This window comes from Lethenteron reissneri, chromosome 55 (assembly GCF_015708825.2).
Source record: "Lethenteron reissneri isolate LAM-NWPU_2019-01 chromosome 55, ASM1570882v1, whole genome shotgun sequence".
Taxonomy (NCBI): Eukaryota; Metazoa; Chordata; class Hyperoartia; order Petromyzontiformes; family Petromyzontidae; genus Lethenteron; species Lethenteron reissneri.
In genome coordinates, this window is record NC_083833.1 from 10,673,427 (window position 1) to 10,695,636 (window position 22,210).

General features: G+C 51.0%; 1 protein-coding gene across 1 annotated transcript in view; it reads right to left on the reverse strand.

Annotated features, from left to right (window-relative positions):
• Nucleotides 1-8,312: 8,312 nt before the first annotated feature.
• Nucleotides 8,313-22,210, reverse strand: part of LOC133356694 (contactin-2-like) — a 250,453-nt gene continuing 236,555 nt past the window's right edge. Inside the window, exons 22-25 of the mRNA XM_061574335.1 lie at nucleotides 21,663-21,769; nucleotides 20,619-20,781; nucleotides 19,867-19,920; nucleotides 8,313-12,128 (exon numbers count right to left, since the gene is read on the reverse strand). Coding sequence (XP_061430319.1) covers nucleotides 12,019-12,128; nucleotides 19,867-19,920; nucleotides 20,619-20,781; nucleotides 21,663-21,769 — 434 coding nt within the window. The 3' untranslated portion in view covers nucleotides 8,313-12,018. The remainder of the gene's footprint in view (nucleotides 12,129-19,866; nucleotides 19,921-20,618; nucleotides 20,782-21,662; nucleotides 21,770-22,210) is intronic.

The window sequence follows — 22,210 nt, forward strand, 5'->3', positions numbered from 1 at the left end:
CAGGTCACACCACAGACACCAGGTCTCAGCACAGACACCAGGTCTCACCACAGACACCAGGTCTCAGCACAGACACCAGGTCTCACCACAGACACCAGGTCACACCACAGACACCAGGTCACACCACAGATACCAGGTCACACCACAGACACCAGGTCACACCACAGACACCAGGTCTCACCACAGACACCAGGTCACACCACAGACACCAGGTCTCAGCACAGACACCAGGTCTCACCATAGACACCAGGTCACACCACAGACACCAGGTCACAGCACAGACACCAGGTCTCACCACAGACACCAGGTCACAGCACAGACACCAGGTCTCCCACAGACACCAGGTCACAGCACAGACACCAGGTCTCACCACAGACACCAGGTCACACCACAGACACCAGGTCACAGCACAGACACCAGGTCACACCACAGACACCAGGTCACAGCACAGACACCAGGTCACACCACAGACACCAGGTCACAGCACAGACACCAGGTCACACCACAGACACCAGGTCACAGCACAGACACCAGGTCACACCACAGACACCAGGTCACAGCACAGACACCAGGTCACACACAGACACCAGGTCACACCACAGACACCAGGTCACAGCACAGACACCAGGTCACACCACAGACACCAGGTCACAGCACAGACACCAGGTCACACCACAGACACCAGGTCACACCACAGACACCAGGTCACACCACAGACACCAGGTCACAGCACAGACACCAGGTCACACCACAGACACCAGGTCACACCACAGACACCAGGTCACACCACAGACACCAGGTCACACCACAGACACCAGGTCACAGCACAGACACCAGGTCACACCACAGACACCAGGTCACAGCACAGACACCAGGTCACACCACAGACACCAGGTCACACCACAGACACCAGGTCACACCACAGACACCAGGTCACAGCACAGACACCAGGTCACACCACATACACCAGGTCACAGCACAGACACCAGGTCACACCACAGACACCAGGTCACACCACAGACACCAGGTCACACCACAGACACCAAGTCACAGCACAGACACCAGGTCACACCACAGACACCAGGTCACAGCACAGACACCAGGTCACACCACAGACACCAGGTCACAGCACAGACACCAGGTCACACCACAGACACCAGGTCACACCACAGACACCAGGTCACACCACAGACACCAGGTCTCACCACAGACACCAGGTCACAGCACAGACACCAGGTCACACCACAGACACCAGGTCACAGCACAGACACCAGGTCACACCACAGACACCAGGCCACAGCACAGACACCAAGTCACACCACAGACACCAGGTCTCACCAGACACCAGGTCGCAGCACAGACACCAGGTCACACCACAGACACCAGGTCACACCACAGACACCAAGTCACACCACCTACTCCTGGTCACAGCAACAACCAAGCATTGAGGTGGTGCTCAACCCCCGTTTACATTCCAAATTCCTATAACCGGAGTGAGTCTATCCATAGTAAAACTGCTGTTGACTTCCCCACAAAGTGTTACTCGTTTTATAGACCCCTGAGGGGTGATGAGTCAAACCCCAGCAGAGATTTCTACTCGAGACCTTCTGAGAACCGAGACGGAGGTGAACTACCACCCCCTCCATGTGTCATCCTCCCCCCGTGTCACTCTCCCCCCGTGCCACCCTCCCCCCGTGCCACCCTCCCCCCGTGACACCCTCCCCCCGTGCCACCCTCCCCCCGTGCCACCCTTCCCCCGTGCCACCCTCCCCCCGTGCCACCCTCCCCCGTGCCACCCTCCCCCCGTGTAACTCTCCCCCCGTGCCACCCTCCCCCCGTGTCACTCTCCCCCCGTACCACTCTCCCCCCGTGTCACCCTCCCCCCGTGTCACCCTCCCCCCGTGCTACCCTCCCCCCGTGTCACTCTCCCCCCGTGCCACTCTCCCCCCGTGTCACCCTCCCCCCGTGTCACCCTCCCCCCGTGCCACCCTCCCTCCGTGCCACCCTCCCCCCGTGCCACCCCCCCCCGTGCCACCCTCCCCCCGTGCCACCCTCCCCCCGTGCCACCCTCCCCCCGTGTCACCCTCCCCCCGTGCCACCCTCTCCCCGTGCCACCCTCCCCCCGTGCCACCCTCCCCCCGTGCCACCCTCCCCCCGTGCCACCCTCCCCCCGTCCCACCCTCTCCCCGTGCCACCCTCCCCCCGTGCCACCCTCTCCCCGTGCAACCCTCTCCCCGTGCCACCCTCCCCCCGTGCCACCCTCCCCCCGTGCCACCCTCCCCCCGTGCCACCCTCCCCCCGTGCCACCCTCTCCCCGTGCCACCCTCCCCCCGTGCCACCCTCCCCCCGTGTCACCCTCCCCCCGTGCCACCCTCTCCCCGTGTCACCCTCCCCCCGTGCCACCCTCCCCCGGTGCCACCCTCTCCCCGTGTCACCCTCCCCCCGTGCCACCCTCCCCCCGTGCCACCCTCTCCCCGTGCCACCCTCCCCCCGTGCCACCCTCCCCCCGTGTCACCCTCCCCCCGTGCCACCCTCTCCACGTGCCACCCTCTCCCCGTGCCACCCTCCCCCCGTGGCACCCTCCCCCCGTTTCACCCTCCCCCCGTGCCACCCTCCCCCCGTGTCACTCTCCCCCCGTGCCACCCTCCCCCCGTGTCACCCTCCCCCCGTGTCACTCTCCCCCCGTGCCACCCTCCCCCCGTGCCACCCTCCCCCCGTGTCACCCTCCCCCCGTGCCACCCTCCCCCCGTGCCACCCTCCCCCCGTGCCACCCTCCCCCCGTGCCACCCCCCCCGTGCCACCCTCCCCCCGTGCCACCCTCCCCCCGTGTCACCCTCCCCCCGTGCCACCTGCCCCCCGTGCCACCCTCCCCCCGTGTCACCCTCCCCCCGTGTCACTCTCCCCCCGTGCCACCCTCCCCCCGTGCCACCCTCTCCCCGTGCCACCCTCCCCCCGTGTCACCCTCCCCCCGTGCCACCCTCCCCCCGTGCCACCCTCTCCCCGTGCCACCCTCCCCCCGTGCACCCTCCCCCCGTGCCACCCTCCCCCCGTGCCACCCCCCCCGTGCCACCCTCCCCCCGTGCCACCCTCCCCCCGTGCCACCCTCCCCCCGTGCCACCCCCCCCGTGCCACCCTCCCCCCGTGCCACCCTCCCCCCGTGCCACCCTCCCCCCGTGCCACCCTCTCTCTCTGCTCTCGTCGCCTCCTGTTGGGTCGCGAGCTATTTCGTGATTTCGAGGTTTCACAAAACTCCTCTTATTTTTTGCGGAACAAATCTTCGTTTCTTTGAACCAACCATTTCCTTCTGGCTACGTAATCCACAAATCCTACTGTTTCTCTAATTTCATTGTAATTGTACTCTGATCAGTGTACGAAACAAGGAGTTTCTAGAGCGAACTTGTGTTGCAGGCGATTCCACTGCAGCATTAAACAATTTATTCGCGTTTGTTCAATGTTTGCATTTCTCATTCGACGCAGCTCTTTGCGCTGATTCATGGTTTGCTTCGTTGCTGTACATTGTTTGGCTTTTGTCGTTTTGGTGATCTTCATTGCTCTTGGGAATGAGACAAACCTGGTCTCTAGAGTACCTAACTGGTTAAACAAATCGATTTGATTTCACATCGCAGCGCTGGAGAATGGGTGGCTGGCTCCGTCTGCTGGCCATCTCGCGTGCGTGTTCACTTTTGCACAGAACGCTTTTGCCTCCCAGAAGCACAAGCACTCGTCAATAACACCGCGACCTAAAAAATGAACACTTACTACTTCATGGCGGACGTTTGTGCAATGACCCCTTCTTCTTGGCACGTACAACATCTTCAATCTCAAATAAATCTCGTAAATCATTGCGCGTGTGGAATTGTAGCACAAACCAAAGACGACTGCGCACGACCTCTAAACAACGATGTCGACGATGATGATGAGAGATGGGGCTGATGACAATGATCGTGATGTTGTTGATGACAGCCCAATTGATGACGAAGATCCAGCAACCCACAAACGAGGAAGCCCAACCAGCACCGCCTCATTCCTTCACGACCTGCCAACTCTCGTGTCCATCACGTGACGCACCTCCCATGAGCACGTTTGGCTGCTTACTGTGCGAAAGAATTCCAGCATGTATACATACGTCTGTACATGTGTGTATGTGGTGTTCTTCGTGTTTGTAAGTGATCAGAATCTGCGTTGCTGGATCAAGGCATCGCTCCCACCATCCAGGTCACCTCTGCACGTGGCCTGCTCTGATCACTCCATCGATGCGGTGGTCAGACACCTTTAGGCTTATTTTCTCCATTAGCCATCTCGTTCAGCGGCTATCAACCTTTCTGGCGTTGTGTCTCCCCCCGTACTTTTATCAGCAGTACGTATTATGATATCTCCAATTAGAAATCGATCAATAAACCACGTGTTGCTATGTATTCTGTCTCAGTGAAACACCCATGACCAATCTCGACACGCCTATTTCTGGGAACATTTCAGGTCCATGTTCCATTTTCTATGCCCATTTGTGCTCATACTTCCATTGTTTGTCATGCCATTCCATCATTCGCATGACGCATTCTCTGACTTTTTTTCCATTTTCCCCTCTAACGATTTACAGCAGAACTGCAATAATCCATGCATCCTATAATTCGCGGCTCCTTTCGTCGTCCGCTGGGGGTGGTGATCCGTAAAATCTGAATTTTTGTGCTGCAGATTTTTGGATCCGTTCCAGAAATGGATTCCTCCTATAACACTAAGTAACACGATTTTTGTCCCTGGGTAGTGTTATTTTAAAATTGTTTATGCCTAAAAAGTATAGAAAATGGCTATGATTCCCCACAAACTCTTCTTTTGTGACCAGGACTTTATGTGAAGGAATGGCACAAATGCACACCACGTTCTCATTGAAAAGAGGTACATTTCAAAATATCAATGTCCTGGTCACAAAAGCAAAGTTTGTGGGGAATAATAGCCATTTTCTGTACTATCGAGGCATAAGCAATTAGGAAATAACACTTACTACCCAGGAAAAAAAACGAATCTTGTTACACAATGTAATCAGCGAGGCACTGTCCTGGATAGGGTGTTTTAAAATTATGAACCCGATTTGAAATCGCTATATCTCTGCAACCACGAACCAGCCCATGAATTAAACTCTCACCACTTGAAAGGGCGGGGCATGGAGTTTCAAATGATGACCGCTTGATGCCTCTCCCAGCGCACAAACAGCCCCTAGCCTCAGTCATTCGCAAGACGGCGACCCCACAACACACAAGGGGCGTTTGGCATTCTGCAGTTCAGCGAGACTGAATCCGTGATTGCGGTGCAGCGTGCGTTTCAACGGCGTGTTGGCATTGATCCGCCAATGTCAAAGAGCATTCGTCGTTGGTACCGACAATTTGAGGAAACAGATTGTTGATGTAAGGGGAAGAGCACAGGGCGACCCCGCACCACAGAGGAAAACGTGATAAGAGAAGCGTTTGGGACGAATTCAACTATCGTCTCGATTATGTCCGTACAGCAGGTGGAGGGCACATGGAGCATTTATAAAAATGTTTAGTAAAACTTGATAACTCATTAAATCGTTTGTAACTTTTTGTGTAATTGTAACATGTTGCCATCGTGAAATATACTGCTTTGAAATTGGGTCCATCATTTTTAAACACCCTGTATACACAACTTGGCGAGCTTTATTAAAAAAAGAGGAACTGCCTTCTTCTTGGTTCTTTCGGTAAAGTCACGTAGAAGGGAAGTAATACAATAATAAAAATAAACCATAATAAAATTATTCTCACGACGTTTCGGCCACAACGCAAGCAGCCGTCCTCAGGTGAAAACCAGGTCCGTCGAGGCGACAGAGTCTGAATGAAACAGCACACGAGCTTGGAGCATATATATAAGCTGGGCGCCTTGACAAAGGAATTTGCATATCAAGAGGAATTTAGCATATTTATGGGAAATGCAGGAATGTGATTAGTACTGCATATGCATGTGCATTATGCAGGATTAACAGCATCAAAGAAAGTTGCAGTTGCTGCTGCTGCAGTTGCTGCTGCTGCTATTGCTGCAGTTTCTGCTGCTGCAGTTTCTGCTCCTGCTGCAGTTGCTGCTGCTGCAGTTGCTGCTGCAGTTGCTGCTGCTGCTGCAGTTGCTGCCTTATCCATTTTAATATAACACTATGTATTATTCTACCCACCCTAATGTGTATCACACTGCTATATATTTACTATACAATTACGACACCATACATTACTCTGCACACTGCACCATGCCAGTGAGTAGAACACGGTCTGAAAGTCATCGTAAACGTGAACACAATCAGTTAAGATCCGAAATGGTTTATTACGTCCTTTCAATGATTGCTAAGCCAGAATCCATCTTCTCGGTTGAAATTGTCTCTGTATTTGTATGTGGATCGCCTCATGAACGAATCTCTCATGATAGCCAGATGGCTTGCAGAGAACCTCTGTATTGGAGAAGTCAATGTCATGTGAGCACACTGAATTGTAACAGTGATCTGCCACGGCCGAGGTGTTTGTCCTACCGTGTTTCAGGTCTGCTTTATGTTCACGGATGCGGTCCGAGACATGTCGTTTGGTTTCTCCAATGTAACTGCTACCACAGAGGCAACTTAGTTTGTAGACGCCAGGGTACTGTATGTCTGGAACCACATATTTTACAGACGGGACTAGATCACGGATTTTATGTACTGTGTTGAATCGGACCTGGATCTTGTGTTTAATCAGGATTTTGGAGATCTTTTTTGTGACCCCAGCAATCTAGGGTAAGGTGATGGTCTTGAAAGGCTCCTCAACAGGATCCTTCTTGATGGTTGGAGTGATGGCCTTGCGGATTGTGTAGTCGGAGTAACCATTAGCCTTAAGAGCTTGGCGTACGTGTTTGAGTTCACTGCCAATGTGTTCCTGGTCGGAAATGCATTGGGCTCTATGGTATAGAGTCTTGATGAGGGAATTCTTCTGGGATGGATGGTGGTGGGAATCCGGTTTTAGGTAAGCATCCGTATGGGTGGCTTTCCTGTAGACAGAGTGGCTCATTGAACCATCAGGTCTCCTTTTAATTAGGACATCCAAAAAGGGTAGCTTGCCATCTTTTTCGACTTCCATGGTGAATCTGATGGCTGGGTGTATGGAATTGATGTGGTCGAGAAATTGGTCTAGAGCAGGCCGGCCATGTGGCCAGATGACAAAAGTGTCATCTACGTACCTCTTCCATAAGGTCGGGCGTAGAGTGGCAGTCTTGATGGCGTCAGTCTCAAATTTCTCCATGAAGATGTTGGCTACAACCGGAGATAGGGGGGAGCCCATTGGGGTGCCCTCAGTTTGCTTGTAGAAAGTTCCATTCTAGGTGAAGTATGTATTGGTTAAGCAGTGTCTCACCAGGGGGGTACCCCAGCATTCAGTCCTTCTATAGAGGCGTGTTTGAATCCTGTAGCGAAAACAAACAAGCTCTCCCCTTACGGAGTTTTATCTCTGAAAACTAAATTATTTTTAAACTATGTTTTATTTTAGCAGGCAAGGCAGGCTGAGCTATATAGTTCTTTTTCAGAAGCAACCTGGCCACAAATGATAGCTCAACGAAGTGGTTTATGTGGACATTTATACCAGCCAAATACTCTAATCGCACGTTTCTAAATGTGGAGGGAAAAACCAGAGGATCCTGAGAAAAATCCACGCTATAACGGGGAGAACATACAAACTCCAAATACTGTAAACAGGCGTCAGGGTTGGGATCGAACCCACGACCTCCTCCTGTATCCCAGGAGAGATGTTGCACCGCAAAGACAGCTCACGATCTTACTACAACGTTCACACACGTGTCCCTATGTAACACGTTCCTTCGGAGGGGGCAGGTAGGAACTTGGTTGGACAGCGCGGCGTTCGGGGGGGGGAGGCAGTTGGATGAGTGGGCGTGTTTACCCTTCCCCCCCACCCTCCCCGACATCGTCAACCAATCGCGGCGTAGCTCGGTGTTCGGTGGGGAGGGGATTGCATGAGTGGGCGTGTCTACACCCCACCTCTACCAATGGCGGCCCCGCTCGGCGTTTGGGGGGGGGGGGGGGAGTTGGATGATTGGGCGTGGTTACCTTCCCCCCACCCTCCCCGACATCCTCAACCAATCGTGGCCCTGCTCGGCGGTCGGTGGGGGGGGGGGGCATGGGTGGGCTGCATTCCGATGCACGACAGACAAATAATCCCTGGTGGGCAGTGTGGAACCTGTTGTTCCTACCTGTATCACCTCCTGTGGTATAAAAAAGTAGGCACGTAAACATCCATTAGAAGAAAAAAATAAACATGCTTGTTTATTATGCACACTGCACTCCACATTAGCCAGCATGAATGGGTATTGATTAATAGATGTTAAATGAGAAACCTATACTGAGCAAAAAGGTAACATAACCTTTCGTGATATCACATTTTTTCAAGTAAAATAATTATCATCAACTGACAATACCCAACCACAGTAATACACACGCGGCATTTGTACAACATATGCGTGCAGTTTAGCGGATTCCTTCGCCTGCCACCAATGATTACCGCCCATCTCAGCACCAGCGAGTTCAGCGATGCGAGCCCTCCCCCATGACCCCATGAGTTGTCACGATTCAGGGCCACTATTTATTGAAATAATCCATTATTTTCTCCTCTCGATTTTTGTATTCAGATTAAGTTTCCCCGCCGTCTCGTTCGCACAAGTTCGCTTGGCGCGCTTACACTCGGATGTGCGTGGGATGCAGGTACAATTTGCATTTAGCATTCGAATGCACCAACACGCATCGATTGTTAACACGCACGATTCAATGCACGTGCTGCGAGAATGGACGCGTCTCGGGGCATGGAAAGCATCATTACACCTCTCGGGAGGAGACGTCTGCATTGCGGTTTCCTCGCACCCAGCCATGCCACATGCCACGTGTACGTTCCAGTTTACAAACACGTCATGCAACACCCAGAAATGTACACGTTGGCTAAGTACAGTATTATCAAATTGTTTTGTACATCAATTAAAAGCTTTTGTTGTTGTTGTAGATAAGCAGTACCAGCTAAGTAGCGTACCCTTTTGTTAAAACCTTCAATCTTTAAAAAATCTATTTACACGTGACCAACGCCAAGTTCGGTTATGGATATTGATTCGTGTGAAGCCGGCGTCCATGTAAGCACCGCTCCGCTCAACTACACGCATCAATTTAGTTTAATATTCCTAAGGGCTGAATAACTCAATGAGGATGAAACCATGCAAAACAAATCAGCGGTAAGAGCCACCTCACCACTCGGAGGGGCCAGAAGCAGACTTGGTTGGGGTAAGTGGGCCGCTCACATCCAGAGACTGGAGACAGACTTGGGAACAAACACGAGGGACACGTGGAGAGACACATCAACAGATGTAGGCAGACACTGACGTTTTGAAACAGAGAGGCAGACTCGTCGAGAAGGAGATGTTGAGAGAGGCATGGAGGCAGAAACAAAGTGAAACAGACAGAGAGAGACAGAGACACAAAGACAATGAGGGGTGGCAGAATTAAGGATAACACTGTGTAACAAATTGTTTTTTGTTCCTGGGTAGTAAGTGTTATTTTCCAATTGCCTATGCCTCAAAAGTATATAAAATGGCTATTAGTCCCCACAAACTTTGCTTTTGGGACCAGGACAGTGATATTTTGAAATGTACCTCTTTGCAATGAGAAAATGTGGTGTGCATTTGTATCATTCCTTCACGTAAAGCCCTGGTCACAAAAGCAAAGTTTGTGGGGAATAGCCATTTTCTGTACTTTTGAGGCATAAGCACTTGGAAAATAACACTACCCAGGGACAAAGATTGTGTTACATCGTGTTATGGGAGCCCTAAAGGAATGGGACACGCGTTGGGTGCACGAGCCTAGCAGAAATGGCACTGCGAGCAAGCCACGAAACGTCGTGTGCTCACCAACTAACACTGCTGCCGAGTGAGTATCAAAGTCTGCGTGAAATCAAGACACGGTACTCAACTGTAATTTCAGGTGACGGAAGCCAAAGTGTGCACTAGAGGGCAGCACTTCTTCACTGGAGAGCAAAGGTAGCGAAGGGGGCAAGCGAGACGGTGCAAAGGCGAAGAGCGGCAATGAATGACACCGAAGCAGTGGCACAAAGGACGGAGCAAATATCAACATTGCCACCCATGTGACGTTTTCATTTCAATGTCAAATAATTATTCATCGAATGCAGTGGCCACCCAGAGGCCAACCGCAACGGGCACGTCCTGAAGCGACACGTTGAGACTGTTAGAGGAGATCCGTGAAGGCAGGGTATCCGCTCTACAGCTGCATTATCTGGCAGAAGCGAGGACAATATTTAGCGGCATGGCCATCGCCATTAAATACGTTGGTCGCCAACCTGAACACGCAAAGACCTGGGAGAATGTGAAAGGTCCCAATACTCGCATGGCACTGGATTATCTGTGTGACGCAATGCGTCCAAAGAGCCGTCGTCACAATGGCGCACTTTCTTGCTTGCAGACATCGCCACAAAGCCCCCTGGCACCGACGTGAAAACGAGGCCGTGAGCCAGCGGTGTCCCGTTGGCACAGGGCAGCCTCTTGGCCTCCGCGTGTCGTCAACTGCGGTGGCCTCCGCCGCCCTCCACGAGCGGACGGCCTCAGCCTGCAGAGAAACTCTCGGAGCGGGACAGCCCCCCCCAGGGACAGCGTCCCCCCCAGGGAGAGCATTGGCAATGACGACCGAGTTATGGGTTAAATAGCGGGGCAGGTTGCACTCGTTAGCCCCGAAAGCGAGCGACTCCAATTGGGGCAGCCAGCCCCAAAACTAAACGTGACCGTTCCGGGCAGAGGAGGTGTACACGACCAAATTGCCCAGATTAACACCGAGACGGGGATATCGCAACCCAGAGCTGCCAACGTGACGCTCCACCAAGAGCCCACTCGTCTAGGCTGGTCGTGTATTTGTTCAAACCATGCTGCTTCATGTCTAGAAGACTGGCAGGCCAATCGGGCTCAACAAATGTCATGTGGAGATACAAAAAGGTTACGTTATCTATATTATAATTGGATATAATGTAAACTTAAAACATGCGCTATCTCACTTAGAACACATTCACCTGCACTTCAAGTGACGTCCCAGGCGTCAGAAAAATCCCCAGCGGCGTCACCCAGCGGTAGGCCTCGGCAAGGTAAGGTCATTTACCCTTTTTACCGGGTAAAAGGGTAAAGGTGTCGACATGCCAAGGGGTAAGGTAAAGGGTAGGGTAAAGGGAGTGCGGAAAAATTACCCGGTAAATACCTTGTTTACCGCTCGCTAAAAGCTCTGTGGCGCAGTTCGTGGCCTCCATTTTTAATTTGGAATCGAGAGTATTCTATATAAATAAAGCGCTCGACCTAGCATTTACCTATTACAAACCTTGTTCACGTGTAGTACCCCAGTAATTACCCTGTAATCGGGTAATTTGTATGGGATAAGGGTAAAAGGTAGGGTAAGGGTAGGCTCGTTGTTTTTACCGTTTACCTTACCTTGCCGAGGCCTAGCCAGCGGGCGGCGAGCACCGAAACCCTTCGCCTACCCAGCCAGATGACTTGGCGCGCTCACTCCGATGTCACGCCGATGCAAGTGCTCATACACCCCCAGTGGCCTTGACTGTCCGCGAGTTGGCGCGCAAGTTCGAACCACTCCAGACGGATTGACTCCACTGGCCAAAGTGGGTTCACCACACGCGATGCCCTCCCGGTAGATTTCACATCCAAATATCGCCTGTGGCACAGACCTTTTCAAAAAAGCACAACTAGGTTTTGCCATCTCCGGCGGCACTGGCAAATGAAACATCTGAAATGGGACTAATATGCAAAATATCAGCAAACTCAAAACGTTACACTATCAATGAATCGTACACACTGTATACTTCATGTAGAACCGCCGATGGCAATGAGTGCTTTTAATGTGGGTTAAGAGTCCATTGAGCGCGGTGCACGTTGTGATAGGGGGGTGCTGGTGGATGTGGCTCCTTTTGTGTGCCACGGCCTCCTGGGTGGAGCTGCTTAGAGGCCTCCTCCGCTCCAGGTGCACAGAAGAACCTGCATCAGTCCGCACACCCACAGCGCAGTCCAGACGGCGCGTCCATCGCTCGCCCCTCCCCCCATCCCACTCCCTGAAAAGGTAGAAGCATGCAATGGCACAAGGAGCCAGGTCAGGCACATTTTCCACGACGGTAGTCACCGTTATGCATACGCCACATTCAATGCGGTCTCGCCCTTTACGATGAACGCTTTATCTATGCTCGCTATTCATATGTCCACATGCAGAGGCAAAAAAAGAACAGCTTACCTCTTTGCCTGACATTGGTTCCGATCAGCCAAGTCCCAAACATACGTCGGTGAAATTACTCCACTCACGAATACCAATGTTGACATTGCTGGGTTGCGCAGAGCTCAATGCTGAATTGGTGCCGCTGAGAATCCTGGGCTTGAATCCAGGCAACGGCCTGTGGTGGAACCGGGCGTCTGGTGTGGCGAGTGGACGGTCCCCAGACCAGTGACCGTCTCTCAAGAGTCGAGTGTGCGTGCAGTTGTGTCCCTGCTGAACCCCAGAACGACGTCTAACCATTTCCGTGGCCGTTTTGAAAAAATTCAACCACCTCGTGGAGCACAAGGCCCAAAACGTTAAGCGGTCAGCAACAAAGAGCACTCTAAACAAGACACGTGTCTGTGTGTTGTGTGTTTGAAACTGAAGGGGGTGGCTCAGAACCAGTTCAGAGTTCACTGCTGTTAGCCGTGGCCAGGAGTTGAACTCGGGTCAGTGTGTTCGTCACAGCGCATTGCATGCACCTCTGTGCACCACAGCTCCAGCCCAATTATAATAATAAGCCCAACTGATGCACCATTACTGCAGCGACATCTATTAATCGTTCCCAACGTAATTGAGGTCAAAGATGAATAGACGTGGCCCATAGTTGAAGGAACAAAATCGATGTCAACAAGAAACCCACACGAGGGTTAGATCAGTTACCGCTCACAGCCGTAACTGTCTCCTCCTGGACTCTCCCAGAAGGGGACGGGGAGCCCCAGAGGCCCGGCTCTGACACTTCCCCCTCTTAGGGAGGAAAAACATTGCTTGGACAGCCGGCAATTTTAAAGGAACCTGCCCACCCGCCCGATCGATTGATCGTAAAACAATGAGCTCAAACAATCCTTCGAGTAATTTTGGAGAATGTAAAATACTAGATAAGAAGACATTGTCTCCTTCATACCTATGTCGGTTCACGCAAACATAAGAGTAGTTATTACACAAGCCATCAGCCACACGGTCTTGTGGGAGTGCACAATTTCATCAGCATTTATTCAATACAAGAAAACTCTGCACCCGTTTCGATCTACTATTTGTGTTACTATTTTTATGTTACCAGCTATATAGCTCTTTTTTTTAGAAGCGACCTGGCCACAAATGATAGATTAACGAAGTGGCTTATCGCGTGGAAATTTATAGCGGCCAAATACTCTAAACGCGTGGTGCTTAATGTGGAGGACCCAGAGAAAAACACACACGACCACGGGGAGAGCATGCAAACTCCAAATATACAGATGTCAGGGTGAGCATCGAACCCACGACCTCCTGTATATCAGGCGAGGTAGTTAACATCTCGCCATCGTGGCATCCTATGCATACAATGGCTCATAAGCAAGGCCAGGCTTACTTGAATCGATGCTGGTGAATACATCTTTTTTTCGTTAATGTCAATGTTTAGTCGATTAAAATCTGGACAAATTCATAGACTGCCAAAGCGCGTCGCCATGGGGGATGGGTGGACCCGTGTTGTGTTCACCCGGGCGGTGAGAACACACCCAGGTGGTGTGAACACAACACCACCCGAGACCCCCCTAACCCCCTAACTAATAGTGGCGCCATCTTAGCTCTATAGGTATTGCAGTCACCGCGAACTGCTGTGCGCCACGTATCCGCAAGGACGAGACGTCGTCTCGACTTGCAAAACATCACGGCCAGGTTCCTGTTGCACTTTGCAGTTGAGGACAGCGTTTTGTGCACACATCCTCTATAACCATTTGGAATTGGCCTCGTGTATTTTTTCTAACTGTTGAATTGGCCCAAATATCCCCGTCGAAGTGTGCAAGGGGCCTTGCAAAGCAATGCCACAAACGTAAGCAAGTGAACACCTGGCTATGGCGTGCGTTCCAGACGCCACCACACATCTTACAAATGCTTCAAGCTACCGCTGCGTTTACAATGGGTTTGAATGCAGGTTGATTAAAAGGAGTTTAGACATTTAAATCGGACTCATGGGAGTCATTCCACAGAGGAACCTGACAGCAGCAGAATCACACTCCAGCCTGCGAGTATCGATCCGACGTTGTAGCAGAGAGCCCAGGGTATTTTGGCCATGGAAATCCACTGCCAATGAAGTTCATTTCAATTACATTTGCTGCATATCTGTGCAGCTGCACGACTTAAACACATTTACAACCAATCAATTCAAAGCACTTCATTTAACCGCGTGTGATCTCATGGTGATGCTCTTTTAGCCGAGTTAAACAGACCGTCGCTACTTTGTTAAAGCAGGCACTTTGTTCACGTGGACGCTGTCAATGCTGCAAATCCAACACCGGCGTCAGCGTGACCCTGGCAAGAGAGGCGATGCACCAACAATGTGGAATTCGGGGCTATTAATTCCAGCTGGAAAACCTAGCTTTGTTCATTGTTCTGTAGTTTGACTGGATGTTACTTACACCGTGAGTGACATTATTGGCTTTGATCGCAGTTCGCAGTTTGTTCTCCATTTCATTTTCCGTGCGAGTGTCGCAGTCGTTTTCAACGTTGTGTGTGTTTTTTTTACAGTCTAGATTTGATTTCGATTCGATACTGCTGAGTGTAGTTTTTTTAATGTACAATGGTTTCCTTTTCGCTTTATAAAATACTTATTTTGTGTCAATGGGCTGACGGGATTCCATCGCCTGTGTAAATGAAGGATGTAACATTTGCGATACTTTTAACTTTGTATGCCAAGTCATTAAGGGGAGCGCAAGATTCCATTGTGAGCTTCGAGTTATGACCAGTGGATTTTACAACGAAATAAAGTTCCTTCCCTACTTTGATTTGTTTTTTTGTTGTTGTTGCTATTAATGAGCTGGTCAGAGTACTCTCCTGGCCCAATGGAATGGGTGGACAGCAAAGTCTGCTCCACGAACAGCAGCCGCTCAGAGTTGACGGGTCGAGCGTGGGGATTCTGTCACAGCGTCCTGACAACGATGCAATCCCCACCCACAGAGCTATCTACACGTGCGTATGTATGCGAATGTGCAATTAGCGGGGACAGACACGCTATGGATGGAAGGGTCCCACAATCCTCACAACAATTCGTCTCAACTGATAAATCTGGCTGTTCTTCAACTCACTGAATGAGCTGAAACAAGAATAACTAGCGCGTCAAATGCCTGAACACTTGACGACTCATTTGGCCGTCGGATGGTGGTGATCTACAAATAATGTTGATCATTACAGGACGTGGCCTTACCCAAAAGCCCATTGTGAATTATTACATTGGCTGCAAAAATATCGACCAGTTAAGCCCATCATGTTCACTTTACTTCTGCAATTATGCCGCCACCAGAACAGATATAGGGACGGACATACGAGCGAATGTGGGGGGCTGTCGCCCACCTCCCCGCTCCCTGTGAGCGGGCGGGGCGCGACGTCCACCCCCTCCACTCCCCCCCCTCCTCCTCGTCCGCCTCTCGCCAGGCCCCTACCGATCGGGTGATCGCCCCCCCCCCCCACCGCGCCAGCGCCCTGAGGGACATCGCTACTCGGCTGGCTCACCACCGCCCGGGGTTATCCCCCACACGCCCACGTCCACCACCACCACCACGGAAAACGAACGCGGTGGCGTGCACGCAACCGCCCCTGCCGGCGCGTGCTTTACACAGAGGCCGGCGCTAATCAAAAGAGAATTTCTTTTTTTTCTCTGAACAAAAGTTTATTAATGGCGCAATTACACCCTACCCGGAGGGGGGATATTTCGCGAGAAGAGCCGAGCCGAACTCTATGAACCCAGTTACACAAACGTCCTACCACGTACCTCGACGCAGCGCTCGCTGGCATCACACGGATGCTGTGAGTGGCCTGAAGAGGCAGGACGGCTGGGGGTGGGTCTCGACGGCCCGGAGGTTGAAGGCAAGAGACCGGAAATCGTCCGGGGCCCCCATTTTTATTCTCTAAACTTCAAAGGCCCAGGGTGACGTCATACTGCGCAGGCAATCGTGCGCTGACCTGCGCCCTCAAAGTGGGGTACCACTGAGTGTGCTGCTGCTCCACCCACCCATTGCTCTCCCGTGCTCATTAATTCTAACCTACTCATCTGCCCTTCTTGCCTAATATTCCACCCTCAGCCTCTCCCCCAATGTCGTAAATAACTCATCGCGGTTGGCCCAGTGAACTTTTTCCTTCTGCGCCCGTAGAATTTTAAGCCAATTTAGTGTCACCGCAATGTCACCTGTCCAGTGGCGGTCGGCCAATCTCCTGGCACCGGGAAACCGCGGGACTCTCCCTCTAGGGGGCCTGCGGATTAAAACCCGATGTGCCTGGCAACCTCGCCCCCTCCCCCCCGCTAGAACACTACGTGGGTGCTGTGCTGCGCAAGTGCTCAGGGGTAGGGCCGGGAGGGAATCGCGGCGTTCGCGGAGTTGCTCCGTGGTCGCGGCATCACACGTACATTCTCCAAGACACACAATGCAAATTGTATTCAGTTTACGTGAACATTTGATTCAGGCGGGGGATCATCAATGGAACCTATTAAAGGCATGAAAATGCACGGAGCGAGCAGAATGGACGTATTTTGTGGCGTAGATAAAATGTTTAACAAGCCAGTGAGTGTGCAGCAATCGTAGGCCAGCATCTGGGATGTGTTTGTAAACCTGTGCTTACATTCATTGCCAATAAGTGGAGGCGGAGATTGCTTTTTGGAGTTGCCCATCAGGCTCAACAGAATAACAACGGCGACTGCTGCTGCTGTCACACATTGTCTAAACCAATCAGACACAAGGCCCATGTTGCTGAGAATTCGTCTATGGGAGCAAGAGAGAGTGGTAAGCAGCCAATCCATTGCAATTATTCTTTGAACATGCACAGTGCTGTCAACCTACTGCTGGATAAGGGCCTCCTCACGGTGTGTGGACAAATGGGTCTTATTTGACCATACTTCGCCACGCTGGTCAGAGCGGGACAGCGATAGCAAGGGGGCATAGGCGTGGCAGCACAAAAGCTACAGTACAATTGACACTGCTGATGTACTGCTCTCTGCCGCCCTTCACGAGCGAGGCAGTCACCCATCCAAACAAGATCCAGCTTGTACCCCGCTTAGCTTCTGATGTCTGACGAGAATTGGGCACGGTCATAGTGATTCAGTAATAACTGAATATTGTTTATCGAGTGTTAAATGAACCACGCAACGTATTGCACATGGAGAAAACATATTAATGAGAGGCAGAATATTGTGCAATCATCTCTGTTGTAGCGTGAAAGAGCGAGCGAGCGCCCGGGGTAGGCAACATGCAGGGGCAGCGGTGACGGGCGATGGATACGCGCTCAGAGAGCAGGGAGGGTGAACGCGCCATGCATTGCACCAAAGCTCCACACTTTGAGCCCTCGGCGGCTGGGAGATGCGTTACGCGGTGAGGAGACGGATGCAGATGGTGCCAACAGCGGTGTCGAGTTGTCGACTAGTTCTGGGGTTGTTCTCTAGGCGTGCAACGACGCTTTACTGACAACAAATTCCATGAATCGTCACCATCCACGGTCGAGGTTTGATTTAAGAAAAGAAAAAAATCCGCGGTGAATAATTAATTCTAGGCGGCCTCAACGTGTACGAATCAACCACGTTCGTTTCTAAGGCACAACGGTTTGGAGACTCAAGATTGAGCGGTGAATCGACGCATCGTCACAGCCGTGCTGCCCTGCTGCGTCGAGGGTGGGCGAGGCAACGCCGGGCAGTGAGCAGTCGCTGAAGAGGAGCACGCGGGAGCGCCACCGGTCCCCAGCACGGGGCTAGGGGCTCTGCCGAGGTGATGGGCTCATTGGGCCAGGCACAGCAGGACAGGTTTTGTAATTTAGATTTTGTAATTTTGGTGAGAGTAATTTTTTTTTTTTTCAATCTGCAAAGAAGACGGAACAAGAGTGGCCTGCTCTTGAAAATTGCGTCACGGGCTCTTAAATGTCCACGCTCTGGCAATGTCCCCCACAGAGGTCACTGCGGGAATCGAAACGATGTCGTCGTCGTTCGGGACGTTGACTTCAAGGCTATCTCGACACCAGCTGCGTGGAATGTTAGTCGTCATTCAACTGGGAGGTGAGTTAATTGTGGAGATGGATGGTCTATGAGGCAAGCCATTAACATCCCAGGTTGCAAATGTTAGTGAATGGATTTACCCAAGGTATGTTAGTTTCAAAATATGATAAGTGGTATTTCTTTTGAGAGGGCTCTGTATACCTGTTGTAAAAAGTATGGCCTATTAATAAGGCATGAGTGTTTTAGATAGAATCTCAGATTTCACGATTATTTCCATTGTTCACATTTCAAGGCGTGATTTCTAAATGTAACACTATGAGGTTTTGTATTTTCAGGTCTGGCGGTGTTAACAGAATTTACGTGAATGTGAAATGTACATTTGAGATGTTTACCATTTGCTATTATCATCTGTGCTCGACATTTTAATATAAAATTAGATTTCAGAAAATAGGATACCATTTGTAGGCACCATACGTCGCTAACCGTGTTAATCTGGGGTGTGGATTTAATTTCTCCAACTTGACCGAGACCCAATTAAGTCGAGACACTGAGAGATCTGTGGCATGAATAACATAAGCTCTATATAAATGAAAAACACAAAATAAAGAAGGTGTTTTCACATTTATAAATAAATAATAACAGTGCAATTGCAAAAATATCGTAGATTTTTTTTGTTTCATTATCACCATCACCCATGATCAGTCCCCTGCTGGAAATTGTCCTCCCTAAGCCATTGCCATCATGTCACGATCCTCTGATGCAACTTTACGGGGGCATAGAGCCAACCTTCCTGGAGGTACCACTCCTGCCCCATTAGGAGTACCTACAAGGCAGATCAATCGACCCCATTAGCGTTCAAATTTCTCCCATATTGCCCTAGCATGACCCAATCGATGGCGCATCAGTGGCTCAACTACCGATTGTCTCCAAGCTACTGCGGGGGCCGTGATGCTGGAGAGGCCGCCGCTGAAGCGATCGCTATGGGAGCTGCGGCTGAGGTTCCTGCAGAGTTTACAAGACGTCGGGTGGTCCCTACAGCTGTGATCTTACTGTGCAACTCTCACGCTGAAATGCTGCCCTGGATTAAACTAAGCAATTATTTGTTATGCAATGCAACTCATAGCTCGTATTGTTCCTATTGTGGATGGCATCGTTGTAGGTTATTAAAAACGCGACTGTAAATAAAAACAACTTAAAATTAACGTCAATGAGAGAATAGGTTTTCCCCTTTTTTTCTGGCAACAAACAGGTGTTAAGATGTTAAAACACCAAACTGAAACCCTTTACAAGGAATTATGCCTGCAAACAAAAAAATCATACTCTGATAATATATGCATTGTCTTTGAAACTGATTGGTCCACACTAGAGTCAGCTTTCTTTTGAGCCGAGTCTCAAAACGGTGCTTGACCAGAGTACTGGCAAAGGAGGTCCCCTGATAATGTCAATAAACAACTAAAAAGATCACAAGTTGTTTGTTGTGATTAGACCTAATTGAAGGTGTATGTTGGTCCAGAGGTAGAGAGACATTAGAATGGGAAATAACAAAGTATACAGAGCTCCTCTCAAAGTGTCGGCCCACTAGACTTGGACTGACCTTCCATCTGACCCGTCGCCACTGCCTCCTCGTCCGCAAGGTTGTTGTCTGGTTCTGAGAGTACGGCACATCACAGCCACAGGACACAGTAGCGGAGGTACAACAGCTGCAGCGCCAAAGCAACCGGAGCACAACGGAAGGAGACTCACAAAAGCACGGAACGCCGCATGCGAGTCGCAGAGCAGACGAGACGAGCCTCGGAGCTGGTCTGGCCCAGGCCAGAAAGCCAGCTGGCTTCTCTCCCCACACAAATCGTTCAGGGAACATTGACCGGCGGCGTAATTGAATTGTGCAGTTTATGTTTCATGTTGCGCAAACAAGACCCATTATTTAACGTTAAAGCTTTGCGCGTGTATTGTACGTGCCATGGGTGGCCATCTCAGAGTTTACGGCTCGACGCAGTAGACAATGGCTGACCTTTCTTCAAGGCGACACTTTGCTGGCAGTGGTCGCGTGTAGTGGTTAACGCACCGAGCCACAAACCCGGCGTCCCCGAGTTCGATTCCCGCTCACGGCCACCGTGACAATTATCTTGAACGAGTCCTGGGAGGCAGAGGCGGCCCGGCGCGGCACTCGCCACGCATCTCCCGCGTGCCGTACCGGCCTTCACAGGTGCCTGCTAGCGGCACTTGCGCCGGCGATCTATCGGGGGGCTGCACAGGGGACCTTCGTCTTCGTCAAGCAGTACGGGCGCCGCGTGCGAACGAGCGAGCGAGCCGGGCGGAGGGGGCGGCGCGTGCGGAGCCTCTTACGGTGGATGTAAAGCTCGGTGCAGGGTCCCTCCCCGGAGGCGCTGAGAGCCTGCACGGACACCAGGTAGTCGTCCTTCGCGAACAGCCGCACCTTCAGCATCGTCTCGGTGGTATTCACCTTGTACACCTTGCCCTTGGGGCGGTCCTTCAGGTGGTAGCGCACCTGCGGCCCGCGGGGAGACACGCACGGTGAGACACCTTGGCACGCCGATCGGTGGCGTGGAGATGGTTTGGGTGGCGATGCATGGTAACGCTGGCAGACTCGTTCATAATGATTTTGATGATGATGTTGATGTCATTGATTATGTTGATGATGTTGATGATGTTAATGATGTTGATGATGTTGATCATGGGATGATGATGTTGAGGATGTTGATGTTATTGATTATGTTGATTATGTTGATGATGTTAATGATGATGTTGATGATGTTGATCATGGGATGATGATGTTAATGATGTTGATCATGGGATGATGATGTTGATGATGTTGATGATGTTAATGATGATGTTAATTATGATGTTAATGATGTTGATGATGTTGATCATGGGATGGGCTCCAGCAAAACATGTCTCCCGCGAAGTTGCGTTGTGCCCGTATGGTGGAGCAAGCGCTGATGATAGTAAAGTCTATGGGCCTACCTGTAAGTAAGTCTATGGCCATGTGAGTCTATGGGTATCTGTGTCAGTCTACGGGCCTGTCTATGAGTCTCTGTGCGAGCATGAATGTGCCAATGATGCTGAAGCAACGTTTTGCTGTTTCTAATATGAATCCAGTCCCATGCATTACCACTACGGACTGGAAACACCCGACATGGATTTTGGTGCCGCAAAAAAGTGGAGCCAGAGGAGACTCGTGTTGTCTCAGAGACTCGTGTTGTCCCAGAGACTCGTGTTAAGTCATTGTTATTTCGGTCAAAAGCTCCCTGGATGGCCTTCATCAATGCATGGACAACAGAATTTCTAATATAAACTGATGTCCGCTCCATGACCCCACTGTGAATACTCTCAAGGTGTTCTGTGTGTGTGCGCACGCGTGGGACCTGCCTGGTATTTGATGACCGCTGACTCGTCCAGAGGGTGGATCGGGTTCCAGGCAATGGTCACGATGTCGTCCTTCAACGTGTATCTGACCTCAGGGATCTGGCTTGAAGCTGCGGACAACAATCCAACGAGACGTGAACGGTCCCCACTCTCGATTTAAAGCTTTCGTGACTGCAGGGATTCATCTTCTTGGTTCTTTCGGTAAAGTCAGGTAGAATGGAAATAATAAAATACTAATAAAAATAAGAAATAAGAAAATTATTTTATTATTATTTTACTTTATTATGTTTTATTATTTTATTATTTCCATTCTACGTGACTTTACCGAAAGAACCAAGAAGATGGTCCCCACTCTGTCTCGCTGCGGTGAAAGCCGCCTTCACGCCTCAACATGCGGAGGACCTTATGCAGTGGTGGCACTGGCATATTCCTGTGGGGGGGACTCAATTCTGGAGAGGAAATGGACTTAGTGTTTCTCACAAAACAGTACTGATTTTATACACCCAGGAGGGATGATCATGGCGGGGCTTACGTGACACCCAACCGGGATT